General features: G+C 44.7%; 1 protein-coding gene across 3 annotated transcripts in view; it reads left to right on the top strand.

Moving 5' to 3' along the window:
* Positions 1–24612, top strand: part of HEG1 (heart development protein with EGF like domains 1) — an 87518-nt gene that overhangs the window by 40986 nt on the left and 21920 nt on the right. For all 3 annotated transcript variants that reach the window (XM_017516442.2, XM_037734215.1, XM_017516443.2), the window contains 9 exons: positions 180–1544; positions 3997–4113; positions 4726–4845; positions 8888–8991; positions 11922–11980; positions 12232–12392; positions 16369–16503; positions 22907–22949; positions 23080–23117. In XM_017516442.2, coding sequence (XP_017371931.1) covers positions 180–1544; positions 3997–4113; positions 4726–4845; positions 8888–8991; positions 11922–11980; positions 12232–12392; positions 16369–16503; positions 22907–22949; positions 23080–23117 — 2142 coding nt within the window. The remainder of the gene's footprint in view (positions 1–179; positions 1545–3996; positions 4114–4725; positions 4846–8887; positions 8992–11921; positions 11981–12231; positions 12393–16368; positions 16504–22906; positions 22950–23079; positions 23118–24612) is intronic.

Genomic DNA, 24612 nt, shown 5'->3' with positions numbered 1-24612 from the left:
TACAATGTGTTTATTCAAAGTGCTCACCATTAAAAACTACCTCTCCAAAGAAAGTGTTTCACCCACTTGAGTTATACCACTTGGGTTCATTTCAGGACACTGAAAGTCTGTTTGATAGTACATATTTCAGAGATCTGTTGTTCATTTATTTGACCTAACTTTGGCTTTTCCGTTTGCAGTCACTGGGATTAGCTATGGCCAAGTGAGTGGCACAGCTATTGAACAAAGGACTTCCAGCGACCACACAGACCACACCTACCTGTCATCTACTTTCACCAAAGGAGAACGGGCATTACTGTCCATTACAGATAACAGTTCATCCTCAGACATTGTGGAGAGCTCGACTTCTTATATTAAGATCTCAAATTCTTCACATTCAGATGATTCCTCCTTTTCTCATGCTCAGACTGACAGAAGTAACATCTCATCCTATGATGGGGAATATGCTCAGCCTTCTACCGAGTCACCAGTTCTGCATACATCCAACCTTCCATCTTATACACCCACCATTAATATGCCAAACACTTCAGTTGTTCTGGGCACTGATGCTGGGTTTGCTGGTGACTCTTATTCTTCCTCCTCTGCTGCTGCTGCCTCTTTTTCTTCTTCAGGGCCTCCTTTGCCTCTGCCCTCTGTGTCAGAATCCCACCATTTATTTTCATCAATTTTACCATCAACCAGAGCCTCCGTGCATCTGCTAAAGTCTACCTCTGATGCATCCACACCATTGTCTTCCTCACCGTCACCTTTACCAGTATCCTTAACAGCATCTACATCTGCTGCACTTTCTGTCTCACAAATACCCTTACCACCATCATCTTCTACCCCAGTCCTGCCCAGAGCAAGAGAGACTCCTGTGACTCCAGTTCAGACATCAACAATGACATCATTCATGTCAATGCTCCATAGTAGTCAAACCATCGACCTTAAGAACCAGAGCACCCCACACCAAGAGAAAATCGTTACAGAATCAAAGTCACCAAGCCCAGTGTCTCTGCCCACAGAGTCCACCAAGGCTGTAACAACGAACTCTCCTTTGCCTGCATCCTTAACAAAGTCCCCCACAGAGCAAACCCTTCCAGCCACAGGCACCAACTTAGCGCAAATGTCTCCAGCTTTCACAACCACCATTCTGAAGACCTCTCAACCTCCTGTGACCACTCCTGGCACCCTGTCAAGCACAGCATCTCTGGCCACTGGCCCTATAGCCGTACACACTACAGCTGGAAAACAGCTCTTGCCCACCCATCCTGAAATTCTAGTTCCTCAAATCTCAACAGAAGGTGGCATCAACACAGAAAGGAACCAAGTGAATGTAGATGCTACCACCAGATTGATCCCTGTGACCAGTGTACCCACATCAGCAAAAGAACTGACCACAAGGCTTGGCGTTATAGCAGAGTACAGTTCAGCTCCACATTCCCTCGGAACATCTCCCCAAACCACAGACGTTTCCACGGCTAAAGCCTTGGCTCCCAAATCTGCCACTTTTGCTGTTCACAGCAGCACATGGTCAACAACAACACTGTCCTCTTCAGCCTCAGGTAAAACACAGTCATACAAGCACACATTAACTGCAAGGTCCAGTCCAGCACAGAGAGCTGCATGGGGCTCGGGGTTCATGTGAATTTGTGGAAATGGCCAGCATTTGAAATAGCTTCTGTTTTGTGACCTAAAATGCTTCCTGTTGAAACACTTAAAGTGTAAAAGAAGGTCATGGGTGGGCCTAATTTTCTCGCCCCTGTGTTGCATAATGCTTCCTGAATAAAGGGGAAAGGATGCACTGGTCGTGTGTCACATCAGTAGATGGCACAATTGGAGCTTCTAATGTCCTGTAGTTGTAAGAGCTTTTCTTTTTCTTTTTCTTTTCTTTTTTTAACCAGTGATCTGAGCACCTCTGGGAAATGAAAGGTGGATCTTTCTCCAGGGAAGTTTTGGAGCCTTGCTTCAAGGCTTATAACCTTCAGTTTCGGAGTCTTGCTCTGTTGCCAGGCTGGAGTGCAGTGGTGCAATCGCAACTCACTATAACCTCCACCTTCCGGGTTCAAGTGATTCTCTTGTCTCAGCCTCCCAAATATCTAGGACTATAGGTGTGTGCCACCACACCCAGCTAATTTTTGTATTTTTAGTAGATATAGGGTTTCACCATGTTGGCCAGGATGGTCTCAATCTCTTGACCTGGTGATCTGCCCACCGCGGCCTCCCAAAGTGCTGGGATTACAGGCTTGAGCCACCACGCCTGGCTTAAGAGCTTTTCAAGCATGGCTTTAACTTCTCAGAGGTCAGAGGAGAGCAGTGATGCAGGATTGCAGGGTGGAGAAACTAAAGAAAAGAAGCTTAGGTAGCCCAGCTGAAACAGGGATAAACTGGGTATCTGCTTCTAGATCAGATCCCAGAGTCTCTGAGTCAGGGCGTCCCCAGTCAACAGGGGCTTCTTGGGGTCACTTGGCTTCTCTTGAGCCCAAGCTTCTTTGTCTCCCAAAGAGAGTGTGGCTAGTTGATAAATGCAAGTGGGGAGACATGTAAATGAAAAGATGATGAACTAACCTTTTCCCACGGTTACTACGCAGCCAGGGCTCCTTTACATCACACTTAGGGTTGTTTTTATAGCCACGTTGAAGTTTCTGGAAAGTAAAACCAGCCAAATGATCTTTTGTCATTTAAGGAACAGTAGAAGGAAGTAGGATGATGAATCTTTTCATGTCATGTTCAAAATTACGCTTTCGGCTTGTCCAGACACAGGAAAAGGAAAACTGCTGCTGGAAAAGGAGTGAAATGGAAACTGGCATCTTAGGGAAGAAGGAAAGAAGAGATGATGCTTTGTAGTGTTTGGGGCAGGAGGCTCAGTGAGCAGCACAGTTCCAGCTTGTCAGCCACAGTCAACCTGGGCTGGAGGCTCATAAGCAAAGTACCCCCATGCCAGCCCCACAGTGCTCCTTTGTACCAGTGATCTGAGCACCTCTGGGAAATGAAAAGTGGATCTTTCCCCAGGGAAGTTTGGGAGCCTTGCTTCAAGGCTTATAACCTTCAGTTTCACAGGCGACATATATTCCAGTGCCAGATGGAATCTAATTCACAAATCTCCCTTAAAGCCAATTACAGACATTCTGATGATAACTGTAGTTGAGTATTAGGGGCACATTCACTGGCTGTTGGAATAGTTTTTGTGCCAGTGTTCATGGATCAGTGTTTGGTTATACTGGTGCTGTGCTTCTGTGGGTGATTTTAAGTAATACTTGACATGGCAGTAAATGATAGGAATACCATCTTTAGGTTTAGCTTATTTGTTTTCGGGGTTATTGTTACTATTTTTTTGAGTGAAGACTTGACTTTTACCTTCTTTTTTTCATTCTACCACGATTTCCTTTTTGCAGACAATGCAGTTACAGGCTTCGGCTTCTCTAAGTATGTCAGAAACCTTTATGAAGCATATTACATAACTGCTCAACTCTGATCATTTTCTGAATATTGCACAATATGTGGAGGCTCAGTTAAATTTGGAGATTTTTGGGTAAAGGATACTATGATTCTGATAAAGCCCAAGAGAAAGGGCAGGGCACGTGTGTACACACACAAAACACATGCACACAGAGTAAATCTCCTAGTGGGGGGATCAATTGATCAGAGATCCTCTTCCCCGTTAATGTGTGCTTTCAATTGACATTGATCTATGTAGAATTTTCTAAGTGTCACAAAGGCAATATCCTCATCAATCCTGAATGGAGTGACCTGTAAGCAGCATTGATTAGAATCAGTTCTTGCATTCAGGGATCCATCCCATTGTCTAACACTTATATCTGGACACAAACTAGTATCAGGACCTAGTCCCATTGCACCTCTGGGAAACCCATTTTACTTTTGTAGTATGGCCTTTCAGGGCAAGTAAACAGAAATAAGCAAGAATCAAATATTAGCTGGGAGAATTAAATAGTTACCTAGAGCTGCCTTTATATTTCCTGTGTGGTTAACTGCTTTACACCTGGAATGTGTTTGTAGTCAACAGCTGTGTCACAAACCCTTGTCTTCATGATGGCGAATGCATCACAGACAACACCAGCCGTGGCTACCACTGTAGGTGCCTGCCTTCCTGGCAAGGGGATGACTGCAGTGTGGGTAAGTAATGTAATGTCCAGAGGTTTATACTACAGTACCATATTGGGCTTCCCAGTACACTCCTTTTTCCTCCAAAATGTGGACAAATACGCTGTTTTAGTTAATACCCTGCTTATTTGAGAGTTAGCATGCTTGTAGGTTGTAATCTGCAGGAGAATGTCAGGGACTGTAGTGTGGCACTGACAGACTTCCTGATCTGGGTCTATTGCCAATACTCCTGCTACACTGGACCCTATTCCTGCCCCTGGACTTTCCTGTGCTGATGCCTCTGCCTGGAATCCCCTTTTGCCACCCTAATCTATTTATTAAACTCCTTTTAGTTGTAGTCCAGATGTATTTGAAACAGTCTTTAATTCTCCCCTCTGTTAAAATTTGCTCTGTCCCCCACATATGTAAGTCCTATGTTGTATTTACAGTTAGTTGTTTCTGTGGCCACCTCCACCCCCCTTCGATAGATGGCAAGCGCCTTGAGGGCAAGGGTGTTCTCATTCTCATCCTTGGGGTCTCATCACACCTAGCACCATTTGGCCCTTAGTAAGTACTTACTATACTGGGTTATGGTTTTGCTGTTTGCTATAGATTCAGTATGGCCTTCCTTTTTCTCCTCTGCAGATGTGAATGAATGCCTCTCGAGCCCCTGCCCATCCATGGCCATATGCAACAATACTCAGGGATCCTTTATCTGTAAATGCCCAGTTGGGTACTTGTTGGAAAAAGGGATATGTAATTTGGGTAAGAGACTTAGTCTATTTCGGACTTTATTCTGTACCACAATCTATTTTACAAAGTAACATTTATTAGTTTTCTTCCTAATCAAAATCAGCGTTTGTCGAAGGTTTGGGAATATAGAAAAAAGTGGAAGCCATTGTCCATTATTCTAATACCCGGAGATAGGGCACCCTACTTTGCATTATGTTTTTGTGTGCAGTATATTTTTACATAGTTGAAATCATAGGATATTTGTATAAATATTATGTCTTAAACATTTTTCTGTGTTGTTAAAAACAGTGTACAAACATCCTAATGACTGCATATTATGCCATCATTTGTGTATAATATTATTTGCTTAACCACTCCACCCTGCAGCTAGGGGGAAAAAAGTCAAAAGGATTATTCTGACTACATAGGAAAAAAAACACAAACACATTTAGGTGGAGACAAGAGAGAGTAAAACTCTGATTGCCTTACTACATTCACACATTCCTTCAGTTTTTAAAAATGATCTTCACGCTCTTGTTCATAGGCAGATACATTTTGAGAAAGCTGCTGTCCTAATTGTCTCACACAATTTATCCTATGTTGTTCGCTAATTTGATAGATCCATGAAGCTGTTTGATTTTGAAAATCATCTCCATTTCGCAAGTTAAAAGGCAAACAAACAAACCAAATGAAAACAAGGCACTGACAAAGTGCTAAGTGGCCAAGCTTATGTAACAGGTTGATGAGAGACCTGGTTTCCACCCCACAGCTCTTTGTATTACGTGATAATGTGTTAATCTTAGGAGCTTTCTTATTTGCAGGGTGTGACCCTTGTTAGAATGTCGAATTTAATATATAACTTGTTGAAGAAGTTAGAAATGAAAGATACAGAGTTTTTTGGGTCTTTTTTTTTTTTTTTTTTTGAGACAGAGTTTCACTCTGTCGCCTAGGCTGCAGTGCAGTGATACCACCTTGGCTTTCTGCAAACTCCACCTCCTAGGTCCAAGCGATTCTCATGCCTCAGCCTCCAAGTATCTAGGATTACAGGCATGCACCACCATGCCTGGCTGATTTTTGTATTTTTAGTATAGAAGGGTCTTTGCCATGTTGGCCACGCCGGTCTCGAACTCCTGACCTCAAGTGATCTGCCTGCCTTGGCCTCCCAAAGCGCTAGGATTACAGGTGTGAGCCACTGTGCCCGGCCCGATACAGTTTCTAAGCTAAGAAAACTGTCAGGTAAAATAACTCACCTTTGAATTGTCTTAAATTGCCCAGTGTGACACTTAACACAAAAAAAGTGCTCAGTGTTTTTGAGAAAGCAAGTGTCTGTATCTTTTGAAAGTGCTATTACCTATAGGCTGAAGCGACTTTTTAGGAAGTACCCTACCAAAATAATGGTAAAATTTTGAAAATTATTTAAAATACAAAGATTAAGTGAAAAAATTATTTCAAAAAGAAGGATCTAGAAATAGAGACATCAGTCAAAATCAAGAATTTCTCTCATTCTGGATTACAGGCCTGGCACGGTGGCTCATGCCTGTAATCCCAACAATTTGGGAGGCCGAGGTAGGCTGATCACTTGAGATCAGAGTTCAAGACCAGAGTGGTCAACATGGTAAAACCTTGACTCTACTAAAATTACAAAAATTCGCCACATGTGGCAGCACATGCCTGTATTCCCAGCCACTGAGGAGGCTGAGGCATGAGAATAATTTGAACCCGGGAGGCGGAGGTTGCAGTGAGTCCAGATCATACCACTGCACTCAGCCTGGGCCACAGAGCGAGACTCTGTCTCAAAAAAAAAAAAAAAAAAAAAAAAGATTTTTTTTTTTTTTCTAATAATTTACTTGCATTTTAGTAAACTATTTAGCCACACCCTAATAAATAAGCCAGGAGTTTTTAGTTTAAGAACAGAGAAGCTGGAAATGATTTTATTTTTAAGCATTGTGAGGAAAGTATATTTGCCCAGGACTCAAATGATTTACTTCCAGCTCCAGAGCCACCACCTATAGCACGTGGCTCCTGAGCATTAATGTCCTCGTCTGTAAAATCAGATTACCATCTGTCCTGCTTCCCACCCAAGATTATTGTGAAGATCAAATAAAGTAATATATTTGAGCAAGCTTTGAAAATGGTAAAGAGCCGTCCGGATGAGAGGTATCATTTAACTTTAGCCTTCAAACTCTTAGACCAGAATTGAAAGCAATGAAAACAATAAACTGCTGAATACAAAGTAATAATTTTGGCTGTTTCCCTCCAAAAATTTATTTAAATAACATAGGGAAATCAACAGTCAAAATGGAAGTAAAAATCCTTCTCAGATCCAGGTGATGATGTAATTGCAGGCATAAGGGTGTAAATGGGAAAAAAAAAAAAAAAAAAAAAAAAAAAAAAAAAAAAAAAAAAAAAAAAAAAACCTGCCTGGAGCAATTGCAGGGTTTGGAAGGAAACTGATATGTCTTCATATTCACACTGAAAGCAGATGCCGTGTTTACTTTCCTGACTCAGAACAGATCTGTACCTGACATTTGCAATGTGAATTTCTATACAGAGAGTCTAAGTATCAGCCTAGACATGTGAGATGGCAAAGTGAAGAGGCGGGACCATTGTTCTGGAAGCCTGTGTGCGGAGGGTCCCACAGGTAGTGCGGCTCAGGAGGAGAGCAGCACTATCGCCTTCACAATCATCTTTTCCTTTTCAAGTCATTTAGCTTCATTGTTCATAAACATCAGAGGAACATGCAAATTAGAGCATGCTGAAATGCTTTCATTTGGCCAAGAATGTTTTCAAAGAGCTCCCTGCTGCTCAGAAAGAGTCCTAAGCAGCTGGCTTCACTGAACTGTAGAACAAGCAAAAAGATGTTAAGTAAGGATTAAGGCTTTAGACAGTAAGTAAAGGATGTTAAATGTTTTCTCTGGCTCATTTGTGGGCCTTTTTCTCAATTCAGCATACAGGCTTTTGGGGAGAGAGCAGCTTCATGGACTTCTGTGTCTTGAGCTATTTTTTTTCTTCCAGAGGGAAAGATAAGCATTTAATATAAAGGAAAATAAGAGCCAGCAATAAAACATTCCATACTAAATTTTGGTTCCCTGCCCATTTGTAAGTCCCATTCCTCTCAAGCCCAATCAGCACAAATTGATGTTAACTAGAATTTTATTTTATGAGTGAAATGGGCCTTGAAAATGAGACTGCTTTCTTCCATTTTTGAACCCAACAGTGTCTCGAATATGGGCCGTTTTCATTATGTGGCTTATAATCATGGAGTCGGCAGCCCCCTGGAGTATAGGCCCACCACAAATGCTTGGCACCTTTCTTTCTCTCAAGCCCCTTGGGTGTCCTTAGTTTATTAGATTCCTCAGGGCACAGAGGTCATAGGGGAAAGAAGAGCTTTGAAGATGGACATGCACGTGCTCCAATGCCAATGGTGGCCCTTGGGAGCCTGGGTGAGCTTTCTTAGGAAGTTGCCTGACCTCTGGAAGCCCCCTTTATCAATGATAAGATGGGAATTTCCTCTGACCAAGAGGAATGGGATTTGGATGGGGGTGGTCTAAGGACAAAAGGAAACTGAAGCACCCCCTTGAATGTGGAGGGCATGATTCAGTTGGAGACTTCAGAGGACAAAAGCCTTCCTCTGCCGAAAGCCTGATGAGGCCTGAGGATCATTTTTCGCATCTAACACACTTCCCTCCCACCTCCTAGGATGACATTGTTTAGACCTGCTCATGTTTCTCCTTTGTAGCAGCTTTGCTGGGCATCTATTATGTGGGAGGCCATCCCAGGGACATCATGAAGACTCCTTCTCTTAGCAGCCTTGCACATACACAAAAGGTTCTTTGGAGTTTCTCTCTCTCAAAAGTTTGCTCAGTCTAAGCCTTCAGCACAGCCCAGTAGATGCTCACTTTGCTAGAGAAAAATCTAGAAGAGGGAGAGGGGTCTCCACCCATAAGGAGAAAGAAATGCAGAGAGATTGTCCCATGAGGCGGAGTAAAGCCGGACACCCCAGAGATTTGCAAACACACAGCCTGACGTAGATTCTTCTGTCGCATGATCTAACAAGTTACATTTGCATTTTCAGTAAGAACCTTCATGACAGAGTTTAAATTAAAGAGAACTTTTCTTAATACTACTGTGGAAAAACATTCAGATCTACAAGAGGTTGAAAATGAGATCACCAAAATGGTAAGTGTCCTGAATGGCGTCCTTCTACTGGTGTTTTGTTTCCTAGAACAGATTTCATTCCAAGTGGGGACTGCTAGGGGTCAGCTGTGTCTCCTGGGCTCTTCACTTTTGTTATATTTGGAAGGGAAACTTCATGGTAAAATAAAAAGCCTTTCAGAAATGGAAGTGAGGTGTTGGTGCCCAGTAGAAGAGTTACTTCAAATGTGTCCTTATGCACAGTCTTTATCTGCACCTTGGTGTTTCTTTTCCATGTGCAATCTCATAGTCACAGACCTACAGATGACAGACACCAGCAGGAGCTGTTGTTGAGGAGGAAAGACCCAGAAAATCATGTGGTCCCACCTGCTGTTGACACACTGTGTGACTTTCTCCTTGTGTTTTGGAGCTCGGGGGAATGATATTCTTTTTCCTCAAAGGAATGCCAAAGGTGCCAACAGTTAATCCTGATGTCCTAGGGTTTGAGAACTCACTGTATACGTAATTGAGGGGTCATTTGCCTGCTTTTTGTCAGAATTTTTTTTTTTAAAGAAAAAGGCCATCCTGGGCAACATGGCAAGACCCCGTCTCTACAAAAAATACAAAAATTAGCTGGGGTTGGCGGCATGCACCTGTGGTCCCAGCTACTCAGTAGGATGAGGTGGAAGGATCATGTGAGCCCTGGAGGTTGAGGCTGTGGTGAGCTGTGATCAACCACTGCACACCAGCCTGGGTGGCAGAATGAGACCCTGTCTCAAAAAGAAACCCCAAAAAACAACAATAACAAAAAAGGAAATGGAGAAAAATAAAGAAGGGAGGAAAATGAAGCTCAGATAATAAACTTTGCTTCTCACCTACTAAGTCAGAGTAGGTGACTCATCTATACAGTGAGTTCTCAAACCCTAGGTTCAGAAAATTGAAATTTGCCATTAAAAATCTTTAGAGATGAATTGATTTCCAATCTCAATTTTACTTGTTCTTTGTAAGAGTTAGTATATTAGCCAGGAATTATACACTTCTATAGGACTTTGGATTTTATTTGTGTAAAATATGGATCCAATTCTATTTCTCTGACGCTGGAGCATTCACTTCATGATAGCGATGAAGCCATTTGTACGCTCCTGTAAAAGGCATTGCCAGCATGTCTGCAGATAGGAACCCGGGTGGTCTGGAAGTGACTGGTATTGCCTGAGTCTGCACAGAGCAGGTGCAAAGTTGGGGAACAGTCCAGTAAGCCACCCTTACTACTGATACCAATTTCAAGTTGAGGCATCCCCAAAGACCACCCTCAGTTTCAATAATTCACTAGAGGAGTCACAGAGCTTACTAAAAGCTGTTATATTCACAGCTGCAGTTTATTACAGTGAAAATCAACAGGTTAAAATCAGCCAAGGAAAGAGATGCATGGGGCAGGGTCCAGGAGAGTTCCAAATGCAGAGCTTCCAGCCATCCTCCCCTTGAGGAGTCATGCAGTGCCGACTCCTCCTGGCAACAGTGTGTCCGGTATGCAGGGAGTACTGCCAACCACGGAAGCTCTCCAGAACCTTGCATGGGGCTTTGTCATGTGGCTGACCTCAATCTCTAGCCCCTGTAGACGTGGAGCTGATACCATGTTACCCAGCCACACCATAAATCACATTGTTGGACTCTCTGGCATGGCCTAGCACCCCCAGGTAAACAAAGACATTTTTATTAGACAGCAGATTCCAAGGGCTTAGAGATGGCCTCCCAGGAGCCAAGAGCAAAGACCTGACTTCCCTTTGGCTGAGGTTAAATTCTTTACTACACAGCAGAATTTTATGTCTACTAATCCTGTACTTTGTCCCTTCACCACTGCTGCCCCTTGGTCGTGCTGTGGATGGATATCTCCTGCTAAGATAGCATCGGGGTTTAGACCCCTGTGCAGAAGTACAGTCCTTCACATTTCACTCAGTGACTTATCTGACTTGTTATTTTTTTGCCCAGTATCAACGTGTAATTTACTGGTGATGTGACACACCTGTCCCCAAGAAAGAGTGAAGATTAATCAATCATTGGCTGCGGAAGCCACGCGAATGGTCTTTCCCAAGAGGTTTATGGTCTTTCCCAAGATGTTCTGTTTACCAAACCTGGAAAAACACGTTAATAATAAAACAACAATAATAAATCATTGCTATTAGGCTGTAAAGTGATGTCATAAGAGGCTTAAAAGGGTTTGATAATGTCCCATGTTGCCTCCATCTTCTGCAGAGTGGCATGTATCTGAGACACAGGCCTTGAAGACAGGTGGGTCTACATTGGACCCAGTACTGGGTCCCTCTGCTCCCGGAAGAGAGTCTCTAGCTCCTACTATACAGGGCAGCAGGGAAGCAGACCTGATATTTCACGCTGTTAGAGGGATTTTCTTCTGTCTCCGAGGGCACAAGGCAAACATAGGGAGAGTAGCTCTTAATTTGCTCTCCACAAAAGGGCTCTTGACCCACGTAATATAATTTCTCATGGAGAGCCTTTTTGAAGAAGACCTGTCTTTGAGTTAGGTCAACTCATTGTAGATGATGAGGCGTCTATGTAGGGCCTGTCAGACCTAGGGTAGCTGAAAGGAGCCTTTCCAGTGCAGCTTGTTCACTATGCAAAGTCCAAATAAACAGTTGCCTCTGAGTTGTTTGAAACCCTGGGCCTTAGAAGAGAGCTGCTCCTTTGAAGATGTTTTGCATCCAAGGGTGCTGTTCTGAACATCATTTCCTGCCAAGATTTTCCCCACTGATTTACTCTCTGCGTCTTTCTCTTTGTACTCATGGAACAACAGAAGGCATTTAAGAGGGGAACAAAAAAAGGACACTACTTCTGTGCAAAGCCGCCTGCTGATAACTTGATGGCTGGAAAATGCCTGTTTTATCCTGAAAATAGGAAACTGATTCTAGGTCCAAGGCTTTTGTCTAACTAGCAGTTAACGACAGACTTGTTCTTCATTTCAGTTAAATATGTGTTTTTCAACGTTACCTAGTTACATCCGATCTACAGTTCACGCCTCTAGGTAAGTAACAGAATTACATTTGCTTGTGAACCAGTCTGTAGAAGTGGAGGGCGGGGCTGTTCTAACATGGGTGACAGCAACAAAACCGGGCCCTGTTTTAACCCAGCCATGGGGTAATCCAGGGCCAAGGTCAGTGACCTTCATGCTCTCCCATTCCGTCACTGGAGAATGGCGATGACACTCATTTCTAAAAGTCTTGGGACCCACGTGTCATTTCAGGGCTATTAAAAACCCACAAACTTTGCCTATAGGGAGTCCAATGCGGTGGTGATCTCAGTGCAGACAACCTTTTCCCTGGCCTCCAATGTGACGTTGTTTGACCTGGCTGATAGGATGCAGAAATGTGTCAACTCCTGCAAGTCCTCTGCTGAGGTCTGCCAGTTCTTGGGATCTCAGAGGCGGATCTTTAGAGGTAAGAGGAATGCCCTCTCGGAGGACCCTACCTGTATAGTTAGGCACAGACCTAAGATGGAAATGCAAGGCATCCAGGGCTCAGGCCCAGGAAAGGCCCTCAGAGAGCCTATTTTTGACATGGGTGTTAAGCAAAAGACCTTTGTGTGCATGTATCTTCTTGTATGTGTGCGTGCACATACAAACACATGCACACACGCACCCAGGGTCCCATACACACAGCCTTGAAGACACCTGATCCTTGGCACGCAGCTCCTTCTATTTCTTTTATCCAGTGTTGATGTGGGAGGGGGAGGGATATAGGAGCTGATGTAATGTAACAAAGCAGAAATCACTCTTTTTTCCCTTGAAAAGTTCCTGTTCTCTTTAGGGAAACAGAATGTACATACTTGTCAATGACCCAGAAAACCTTCATCTGGCAGCTCACACCTGTAATCCCAGTACGTTGGGAGGCTGAGGTGCCCTTAAGCCCAGGAGTTCAAGGCTGCAGTGAGCTATGATTGCACCGCTACACTCAGCCTGGGCCACAGAGTGAGATCCTGCCTCAAAAAACAAAATAAACAACCACCACCGAAACCTTCATCATAATACAGTATTAGGTTAAATAAAAAAGCATGTGCAATATTACCCATCTTTTGTGTTTGTTTGTTTGCACATTATAAATGCACAGAAACAAGACCAGAAGAATGCAGGCCAGAATGCCCACAGTGATGCCATAAATGATGATTTCCCTTTACTCATTCTTGCTTTGTCTGTTTTGTCAAAAGCTTCTATAGTGCATCTGGTGTGAGGCAAATTAAGAAAGGGATTGGAGACAAGGTCAAAAGGGAACTTTGGGTCTTAGAGGGGAAGTTCACCTCTGGGACAGGAAAACTCACTGGAATCCAAAGTGCTTCTTTGCAAAGGGCGCTCGTCCCTATTGCCACATGCTACTTGATCAAAGTTAGCTCATTTTACTACACAAGTAGGTCTGGCAGAGGATGGAGAATCTAGTCTAAACCTCCCAGATGCTGGACATAGTAGAAGGTATCAGGTGGTGACACTTGGTCTGCTGGTAGATCCACGGCATTGACATTCCCAGTGGGCCTGGGTTCCGTAACTGCCAGTCAAGCGGGCTTTCTGGAGTGAGCTTATATATTCCAGAGCTTGGGAGCCAGATTGTTAACTCTTTGTTCTGGGGTAAGAGCGGGAGCTTGGCCCATTTAAGGCTAGTTATTAATTTTTAAAAAAAATCTAAACTTTCTGAAGTTGAAGTTACTACTGATGGGGAGTGAAGTAGAAAGGTCATGCCCCATTATATTGTGCTCAAAACTTTGAGACTCTGTGGTTTTACTTTTTTGTTTCTCTTGCCAAGGATTCCAGGGTAGCAAGTTGTCCTCCCCAGTGAGGCAGGAAAGGTACCTTTCAGTTCACTACATATTTATGGGGTGCATTCTATGTCATCACCATTGTACCAGGTTACTTTTTGTCCTCTGTAAATGCATTCATGCCTTGCAAATCAAGTGCCAGCTATTTGGATTTGAAAGAGCCTGCTCAGGGCAGCCCTACCCACTCTCTGACTCCCATTCTTCTGACTGCTTGTATATGGTTTATGGGATAGCGCCTGTCACCCTTTGCTGCCTTGCCGAAGTTCTTGTTTACGTCTCTTTTCAGAGCCTGTGAGAACAAAGACAGCTATGCATATCAGCTGGAAAAAACAGGCTTGCTTCCCTGTTTTTCCTCCCAGGTCTTCTCCAGGACTTGCCAAGACCAACCTGGTCTCATGCTAACCTTCCTGAGTGCTAGTGAGGTGGCCTTGATAGCTTCTGATATCTGGGTGTTGCCAGCATAAGGGCAGTGCTGGGCTACCCTGGACTGCCATTGGAAGGGAGGGTTTTCTGTCTTCACAAAACATCCACTTCCTTGCCTTTCAAAGAACTGCAGCTCTTGTTGTCTCCAGAGGTTTAGTCTTTGGAAATCCCCCATGGAATGTCTCAGCTTTAGATTTACTTACAGTCTCATTGTCTGTTTTGGCGGATGTTATGCCCAGGAAGGACCATGGGAATTGTGAATGTAGCAAAATCACATTGCTGGATTTTACGTGAAAGTGAGATTCTATGTGGTCCTATTGGATGGATTTATGGTAGAACATTCTTTGAGAATGTGTAGGGTAGCGACTCCTCCACTGCAGAGGCAGGGCCTGTGTCCCACACTTTTGCATGGCTCTGCCTCTGTGCAGGGCACAGTTGCTCCAGCAGAGTGATTTGCCAACAGGCTGGATTAATGGGCAGGGTGGAAGGAAAACGAGACATTGGCTTCCAGAAAATATCTAATCAGGCCAGGCGACTCTGGCTGGCTGCTGGACAAGACTAGTGTCAGCCTCAACAGGTTTCTTCCCTGGAGGAATTTCAGGCTTGAGGACTGGCAAAGCCTTCAAAGAGTTGAGATGAGGGATTGTGGAAGTACATTACCTCCCTGGTGCCAGCTTTGCAGTGTTTGCCTGGTGAGATTTTCCATTTTTAATTTTTCTCCCTTAAATACAAACTTTTTACAATAAACAAAGGAAATTCTATCACACACACAAATGTGGCTCTGATTGAGCACGCCAGCTTCCACTGATAAAGGCAGGAAATTCAGCTTTGAGAACTGAAATTGTGTCCTAAGCTTACCTCGTGTAACCAGGCTGTCCACCGGCCCTGAGCTCTCAGGACTCACAAAAGGGCAGGTGTCGGGAACCCCATGTGGGGTGGCAACCCACGTCACTAAAACCTGCCTGGGCAGGTGCAGTTTTGCAGCATTAAGAGGGCATACCTGGCTTCTGAATAGGCTGGCATCCTCCTTAAAGTGGGAAATGGGAGACCATGCCTGGAAAATTGGCAGCCATTCTTCCCTGCACGATAGATACATGGCCCTTCACCTTGCCTTTCTTCCCGTTCTAAATTTGAGCTTGCCCCACATAATGGCAGATATCTAGCTTGCCTTTCCCTGCACATGGGTGTAAATAAGGTACTATCCACTATCTTGTTGGTTTCCTATTTTTGTTCTATTCCCTGTGTACCCCATATACACGTTAGACCTATGCACCCTCATTGTGTCTGATGTATACAACTTCATAGAGGGCCATATGCCCCAGAAGAAATGCTTTCTGATAATAATGAAATGATTCTTTGTCATCCATGAGATGAATGAGGCCCTAAAGTGAACAAGGCAGCAAGCCTGAAAGATAGGCTTCTCCTCTGTCTGCCTCTGTTTCTCTTGGTGGTGGCCTGGTGAGTGACAAGCTGCCATCTGTACCATCCAGTCCTTGTGCAAGGGACTGAAGACCCAGAGATGAAGAAGCCTCAAAAACCCATCAGTGGAGTTGAGGAGACTGCCCAGTAAATAGAATGACACTACAGCCCGGGGCAAGCAGATCATCTCTCAGAGTCCTCCTCATCACCAGTCTCTTGTAGGCAGCACACTATCAGGACAGCAAGCCACTCTGCCACAGCGAGTGGTGCTAGGTCCCTTTTTAGGCCATGTAGACACACAGAGCTGAGATGCATTTCCACCTGAGATAAGTCTGGCCTGCGCTCCTGTTCTTCGTCCAAGTCTTGGCTTCGTAAGAACTTGGCCATATTTTCTGGTTGTGCTGATCCTACCCCTGCAGTCCTTTGGAAGACACAGGGCCATTAAGGACTGTATTTGCAGTGGACACCAGAGGAGGGAACAGGGCCCTGTTTATTCCAGTTTGATTTCTCTGTCAGTCTGTGGCACACTTTGAGGGTGTTTTCAATGGGGAAATAACTCGTGCACAGCCTGGGGCTGACCAGAGAAGGAGTGGCAGAAGGCAGTGCAGATGGACTCCAGAGAGGAGAGTTGCTCCATGAGACTGCTTGGAAAACTGTTCTCAGCATCTTTAAACAGAAAGTTCATGCAGATGCATGAGCATTGAAGTGGAGGAGGTTTGAAGTGGAGGAGGTTTTGTTTTGTTTCACCATCTTGTTTTTCCATTCCAGCGGGCAGCTTGTGCAAGCGGAAGAGTCCCGAATGTGACAAAGACACCTCCGTCTGCACTGACCTGGACGGCGTCGCCCTGTGCCAATGCAAGTCGGGCTACTTTCAGTTCAACAAGATGGACCACTCCTGCCGAGGTAGCCACAGGTTCGCCCGTGGTTCTGTGCCCCGTCCTGGGACTTTGCCCAGGTCTCTCTCTCTCTCTCTCTCTCTCTCTCTCTCTCTCTCTCTCTCTCTCTGCTTAGGCATGACCATTCTAAACTGGGGGTAACTGGTTCTTGTTATTTTGCTCATGGCAGGATTGAATACATTATCTCCTTGGAATGATAGCATTATCTTTGACTGGTGCATGCTGGTCTGGCCAATTAAATTCAAAGCAAGAGAGAATGGAATGCCTGGAGTGGTAGTGCCTTTTCTTTTCTTTTTTCTTTTTTTTTTTTTTTCACTTAAAGGAAGTTAGAAAAATTATTGTTTTAATTCCAAAAGCTTTATCCATTGTCTGCTAATCTTTTAAGGTGGAAGTTCAAGCATGGAGTTGGGCCAGTATCTTTCAGAGACAGCTGAGGCCAGAGTCAGAGCCTAACTCTGCCTCGCTGATCGTGTATCATCTTGGGCAAGTTGCCTGGTTTCTCTGAGCCTCAGTTTCCTCTTCTGAGAAATGGGTATGGTGACCCTCCATTGTAGAGTCTAGAAGTTAAGGAAGGCAGTGGATATAGAGGCCCTTTATAAGCCATCAGCATCTGTTCTGCTATTTGGCCCAGGCTGTTGTTGAATTAATGAGTTCCGGCTTTAAAGGTCCCATGAAGTGTTGGAGAGCAGAAATCTAATTTTACTAACCTTTTAGGTGAAGCTTAAATTTATTTAGTTTGAGGGAAAGACTGCTCGAAGAACATAGTCCAAGAATACTGCTTTAAAATAAAATTAATTCCGGTCCAGAGCACCACACACCCTAACTCATAAAAGGCTGCTGCAACTCGCAAGCACCAGAAAAACTAACAATATAAAGGCTGTCGTGGATGACCAGTTTTCCTACTCAGTCAGCACCTTGCTGGTAACAGATGTCAATGGATGTTTCTGGAATCTGAATAAAAATCACATACTGGGGGAGGTGACATGCCACTTTTCTCTATCAGGACTTCCCGTTAGAGGACTTGTTCATCAGAGATAAAAATATATTTCAGGGCAGCACTCTTATCCTGAGCTTCAGACCTCCGACTTGGTTAGGTTTGGATACAAAGTTCAAGTGCATATCATCAACTCTCCAGGTGGGACCTGTGATGGGTTTTGAACGGGAAGGCCACCTCTCTGTGTTGGGCCTAAGTCCTGATGTGTGAACGGCACACAGCATGTCTCAGTGCCATGCCAGACTGCCATCATTGCTACAAAGAGATGATGCTTCCTCATGCCATCTTATCTGCTTTCATGCAAACTGTTCCTTGTGCCTTAGACATGAGGAGTTGAGCCCATCTTCATGGGGGAAGGAAACTGGGCTAATATCTGTGTGTTGGGGCGCTGTGCTGCTGGCAGGAGCTGACACAAGGTGGGCAGAAGCAACAACATGGTGCTGTTGTGTTCTCTGTGAACAGTGTCTCAACAGTGGCCCTGTCACCTTTGCTTCTGGCTGGCCTGCACCACTTCCTCTGTTTCCAAGTCAGCAATTTTATAGATGACTTACAGGCTAGCATTAACAATAGCTGTCAAAGATTTACTGAGTGTGGTGGCACAGGCACCAGCAACCTTATGTTTACCAAGTAAGGACCCAAGAAGCAGCCAAAGGAAACCTTGATTCGCTTTTGGGCTTGTTGCTGAGACCCTGTGAAGCCCTTTCTCTGCAGTATTTGCAGCCATCAGGCCACTGATGAGTGGATTCCGGAGCTTCTTGGGCCACAGCCCTGTAGGCTGGGTTCTGATGGGTTAGCAGTGACATCTTCTGGCCACCAGTGCTGGAGCACGGACACCTCAAATCAAGGCTCAGTCCTATGTATAATAGAGGATAGAGGAGTGTGTTTTCTAAATCACTGCAATTCAAGCTGTATACATTAGTAAGTCTCTATGTTCTCTGCTATGTGCATGCGCGCACGCGGACACACACACACAATATGCTTGGTGTCTCACAGAAAATGTCTTTAACAGACTTTCAAAGCTAAATATAAAATCAAAGTAAACGTCTGTCTCATAGGTTTCTTAGCTTCCTTCCATCATGCAGGCATCGTGATGAATTCTTTTTTTTTTTTTTTTTCCTTTTTAGAGACAAAGTCTTGCTCTGTCACTTAGGCTGGAATGCAGTGGTACAATGAGATCTTCCTGCAGCCTTGACCACCTGGGCTCAAGCGATCCTCCCATCTCAGCCTCCCAAGTAGCTGGGACTACAGGCCCTTGCCACCATGTCCAGCTAATTTTTGTATTCTTTGTAGAGATGGGCTTTTGCCAAGTTGCTGAGGCGGTCTCAAACTCCTAGACTCAAGCAATCCTCCCACCTCTGTCTCCCAAAGTGCTAGGATTATAGGCGTGAGCCATCACACCTGGCAATAAGTTCTCACAACCTGTTTGCATGTGTCTTTCTTTAATCAGACTGCCAGTGCCTTGAGAGCCAGAACCATGTCCTGAACAGTGCAGGGTTCAACAAGTATCTGTTGAATGAATGAATGGATGAATGACAAGACAGCAAATAAGATAGGAAAGGATTGGCATGTCTAGACATAATTTCCTGCAAGGGAACAAAAGAGTTTTTAAGATGCCACCATCAGTGGGGCACAGTGGATCACACCTGTAATCCCAGCACCGTGGGAGGCCTAGGCAAGCAGATCATGAGGTCAGGAATTCGAGACCAGCCTGGCCAATCTCTACTAAAAATACAAAAATTAGCCAGATGCCTGTAATTCCAGCTACTCGGGAGACCGAGGCAGAATAATCGCTTGAACCCGGGAAGCAGAGGTTGCAGTGAGCCGAGATCACACCATTGCACTCTAGCCCGGGCAACAAAGAGAGACTCTTATCTCAAAAAAAAAAAAAAAAAATGCCACCATCTACTTATTTCTATTTTTAAAGTTTTTATGGCAATAGGGGAAGCCCAGTTTGGGAATATATACTAGCTGTTGCCACATTCATTTCATCCTCAGTTCTCTGTGGTCAAGATTCCCTCTGGGGCAGGGGTCCCCAACCCTACCGGTTTGTGGTCTGCTAGGAACCAGGCTGCACATCAGCAGGTGCAGTTAGGAACCAGGCTATAAAGCTGAGCTCTGCCTCCTATCACATCAGCACTGGCATTAGATTTTCATAGGAGTGCGGACCCATGTGAACTGCCCATGCGAGGGATCTAGGTTACGTGGTCCTTATGAGAATCTAATGCCCGATGCATCATTCTGGAATACTTCATTCTGAGACCATCTTCCCCCAGACTGCCCTCTTGCTGGTTCGTGGAAAAATTGTCTTTCATGAAACCGGTCTCTGGTGCCAAAAACATGGGGACTGCTGCTCTAGGGTGAGTGAGATGAGAAGTGAGATGAGTGAGATGATGTGTCCTAAGGAGCACAGGAGTGCCTCACTGACAGGGTTTCCCCACAACAGCCCATGGGCACAGTAGCACTCAACCACTGATGAATGATGGAATGAGCCCATTTGAAATAGAGAAATATCATGACATCAGGGAGCCAGGTCACTTCTGAAGCAAAATGAAAACAGCCCAACCCATCAGCTCATGGGCAGGATAACAGATGGACCTTACATCCGGCTGGATGACAACCATGGAGTGGACTGCTTCCACCCAGCAGATGAGGGCTAATGTTGGGTGGGGAGATTGGATGTAAAAACATTTCCAGGAAGAAGTGTTCAGAATAGAACAGGCTGTTGTGATATCAGCCTGCCTCAGTGCTGAGATGGGTGGGGAGGAGTCACTGGAGAAGTGAGCAGTCCCCGGTGGCCGCCCTGCAGCCTTAGCCATCCACAGATCATCCAGGGCAGCTTCCCCCACTCCCATGACCTTCTGTGGCACGAGGCAGAGGCACACGCAGGAGGAGGGCAACCAGGTACAGACGCAGGAGAGGCAGGAGCACTCAGCTAGCTCCTTAGAGAAGGCCCCACCTGAGTGAGGCCAGCAGAGAACTCAGGTATCAAAGATTAGCAGATGGGCCTCATTGCTTCTTCCCTAAATGGGATGCGATTAAGCTCTACCTGTGGCATAAAAGGATCTGAAGCACTAGTGAAAATTCATTTGATAAAATAAGGTTTAAAAATATGTAAAAGGTAAATCAGGTTGAAGGGGAAATAAACAGATTGTTTTGTTGAGGCCAGAAGGAAAGTGAATACACAGAAAGAGACACAGCAGGGTCCTGCGTGTTTGCTAAAAGAAGGCCCCTCATTTAAGTGCTGAGCTTCCCGGACACTGAGGCAAAGAGAGAAACATGACTTTGAAAAGAGTGGGGGTCTGTAAAAAGAGCAGCTGTCCAGGAGCATCCCTGTCTTTCTAAAAAAATGGAGCCAAGTGAAATTTTTCTAGGGCATCCTGAAGAGGTTACTGAGTGGTATTGTGGCAAAGCCATCCATGACATCCCCAAATAAATATCTTAGGGACTTTCCCATGACTGTGCTTAAAACAAAAAGCCCTTAATACAAGAGACTGTAGCTCAGGAAAAGTGATTCTGTGGAGCCAAAACAGTTCAGTCCAGGTGCACAGCTCTCTAATATCTGCTATGAGACGTATTACAGATGATTTAGAACAGTGTTTTTGAAACTGTATTCCATAACACTCTAGAGATATGTCAACAGAAGGTCTGTGACAATAAAACAGACGCCTGAGATACTCAGCTGCTAACATGAAGAAAGTAGGTGGAAGAACATTGAACACATCATCATGAGGAAAGTTACCCGGTACGAGAAAGCTATCCAGCCCCAGGGCATCACTCCCCAGCCGTCTGCCCCTCCTCACCCCCGGACATGCGTGCTGCTGGCCCTCACAACCCACCGTTAGCATGTCTGCTACTCCATCAAGGATTGCAGCTTTACGCCCTATGCGTTTTCTTATTTGTGATCTTTTATGCAATGTACCTCATACATTAACCCTGAATCATATTTTTATCATTCCTTGCAGCAGAGAATTTGTCGTGAGGCCATTTTTCATTGTCTGCTTTCATCCAAGCATGCATTATAGCTCATGGTGTTCTGTCATCTTATTGTTATGTTGAAAATGTCCTGTAATCATGTAAATTCAGGAACTGGGGATCCAGGGAAATGGCCAGGCCACAACTGCTTCAGTGAAGTGGCGTTCCGTGAGCCCCACGACCTGAGGGTTCAAAGTTCTGTTCTTTGGGCAAGGTGGTGATTAGCACACATCTAGATATGTCCAAAATCCCCTATACAGATTATAGGGTGAGGATTCTGTTATGAAAACCTGGGCACACACCAGGACTGTGCCCCAGAAGATGTCACTCACAGCTCCCCGCTTCTCTTGGAAGGGCGTCAGCAGGGCCGGTGTCAGGTTAAAGGTTTGATTTACATTAATGAAAGTGAGCCATTTGTCTTTGTGATGGAAGCATGTTCCCAGGAGACATTCTTCATCTATAGAGAACTTCTAAATGAATTGCTTTGGTCGTATAATAATTAAAACTACAGGCCGGGTACGGTGGCTCATGTCTATAATCCCAGCACTTTGGGAGGTTGAGGTGGGTAGATCATCTGAGGTCAGGAATTTGAGACCAGCCTGACTAACATGGTGAACCCCATCTCTACTAAAAATGCAAAAATTAGCTGGGCTTCGTGGCAGGCCCCTGTAATCTTAGCTGCGCAGGAGGCTGAGGCAGGAGAATGGCTTGAACCCAGGAGGTAGAGGTTGCAGTGAGCTGAGATGGTGCCAACTGCACTCCAGCCTGGGCGACAGGGCAAGATTCCATTTCAAAAAATAATAATAATTACAACTACAAAACATTGATTTAGTGGTTATGGTTACTATGTACCAGACCTGTACTAAGCTGTTTGCATGCCTTATTTTACTTAATCACCTCCAATAAAATAATTTTTATAGCTGGAGATCGAGAGCCACAAAGAGCTTAAGAAAAGTTTCTTGATAGGGTTAAGATTTGAGGCCAGGCATGGTGGCTCATGCCTGTAATCCCAGCACACTGGGAGGCTGAGGCGGGAGGATCACTTTGAGCTCATCAGGAGTTCAAGACAAGCCTGAGCAACAGGGTGAAACTCTGTCTCTACTAAAAATACAAAAATTAGCAGGGTACAGTGGTGCATGCCTGTAATCCCAGCTACTTGGGAGGCTGAGGCTGGAGAATCGCTTGAACCCAGGAGTTGGAGGCTGTAGTAATCTGAGATTGCACCACTGCACTCCAGTCTGGGCGACAGAGTGAGACTTTGTTTAAAAAAAAAAAAAAAAGGAGTTGTGGTGGCAACAGTATTTAAGTCAGGATCATTCCAAAGCAATTTGCAGCCTTTGGTACTAGAATAATCCTGTGAACTTCAGGGTGGCTGGCGTTTAATTAACTGGGAGTTTGGGAGCGGTAAACAGACACATTCATGCATTTTCCTTTTCTCTTTCAGCATGTGAAGATGGATATAGGCTTGAAAATGAAACCTGCATGAGGTAGGCTCTATGTTCATTTAGTTTAATTTTGTTACAAATCTTATTTAGAAGTTATTTAGATGAATTGCCTCAGTTATTTCTTTTGAGATTTGAAACTAATTCTCACCCTTTTTTCTTTCTTGGCTTACAGTTGCCCATTCGGCCTCGGTGGTCTCAACTGTGGAAACCGTAAGTATGCGCGGGCAAAGGCCTGACCTTGTTGTTAGTGACAGGTGTCAGTCACCTCCCACTTCCCTCAGTTCACATCCACAGTCTTCTTAGGTTCCGTGCTGAACCTCAGGGGGGAAACAAAGAGAACGGCCGGTGCAGTGGCTTACACCTATAATTCTAGCACTTTGGGATGCTGAGGCAGGTGGATTACTTGGGGCCAGGAGTTCGAGACCATTCTGGCCAACATGGTGAAACCCTGTCTCCACTAAAAATACAAAAATTAGCTTGGCATGGTGGCATGTGTAATCCTAGCTACTTGGGAAGCCAAGGTAAGAGAATCTCTTGAACCTGGGAGGCAGAGGTTGCAGTGAGCCAAGATCACGCCACTACACTTCAGCCTGGGCGACAGAGGGAGACTGTGTTTCAAAACACAACAGCAACAACAACAACAACAATGAGAAAGACTTGACTGGTGCTGTCAGGAGCTCAAGGTCTGGGCAGGGAGAGAAACACTCACTCCTAAATAGCCCAGCTGTGCTGAGTGTTACTGTGATAACCAGACATGGGGTATGGGATGGGGAGGCAGGGACTGTGTCCAGAGAAGAATGGGAGGACACTCGAGAGTACTTCTTGAAGGGAGTAGAATTAGGGAACATTTGCAGAGATTTAGACTAGCAGGTGTGGGAACAGTACATCCTGGGCAAAGGAAACAACTTAGACAAATGTCTTGAGGCAGCCATGGGCCTTGGTGTTCCAGGGACAGTGTGTAAGTGGGCGTGGCTGGAGGATAGGAAGAGAGGAAGGCAGAAAGTGGAGGATTGGGGTTGGCAAAGTATATGGGGTCTGAACTGCTGGGGTTGGGATCACCAGGCTGTAGAGTGTAGACTCTAATCAGTAACTGTCAAGCAGCTGGCAAAAGTCTTAGAGCAGGAAAGCAGTTTGATCAAGGAAAGCCATTTGGGCTTCCGTGAGAACAGACTGGACAGAGAAGAAGCTTAGAGGTTTCCAGCATAGTCCCACTGGGCATCACTGAGACACGCTTAGAAGTCCTCTCTGCTCCAAGTGGAAGGAGAGGGTGGAACGCAAAGCAGCCAAGAGTGTTGGTGGGGACTGCGAGCGTGGTGTGTTTTGCATCTAATCCAGTTCTTTGAGAAAAGCAGTTGTGATTCATTTAAGATTGCTTGCACTGACATTTTCTTATATTGATACATTAGAAATTGAAATTTTCTGCAAAATTAAAGAAATTTGGGGATATAGCATATTATAAGATGTAATAGAAATACTCACAATGAATGTTTTAGTTTAGGACAGCTTTATCTCTCATCCTATAGACAAATGTGCCAGTAGACTATACACTAAGTGTACTAGAAGGAAAGTAGACACGATTTCATTTAATGTGTTTTTAAAAAAGCCCCCAGTTTCTATTTCCCAGTAGTATACCTTACATCTAATGTCTTCAGTGGTGTTTTCTTTGTTCGTAAAGCTTTTCTATTAGCAAGTTTCATTGTTGACT

Source organism: Cebus imitator, unplaced genomic scaffold (genome assembly GCF_001604975.1).
Source record: "Cebus imitator isolate Cc_AM_T3 unplaced genomic scaffold, Cebus_imitator-1.0 Scaffold588, whole genome shotgun sequence".
In the NCBI taxonomy this organism is placed as follows: Eukaryota; Metazoa; Chordata; class Mammalia; order Primates; family Cebidae; genus Cebus; species Cebus imitator.
This window is presented reverse-complemented; position numbering and strand designations above follow the sequence as displayed.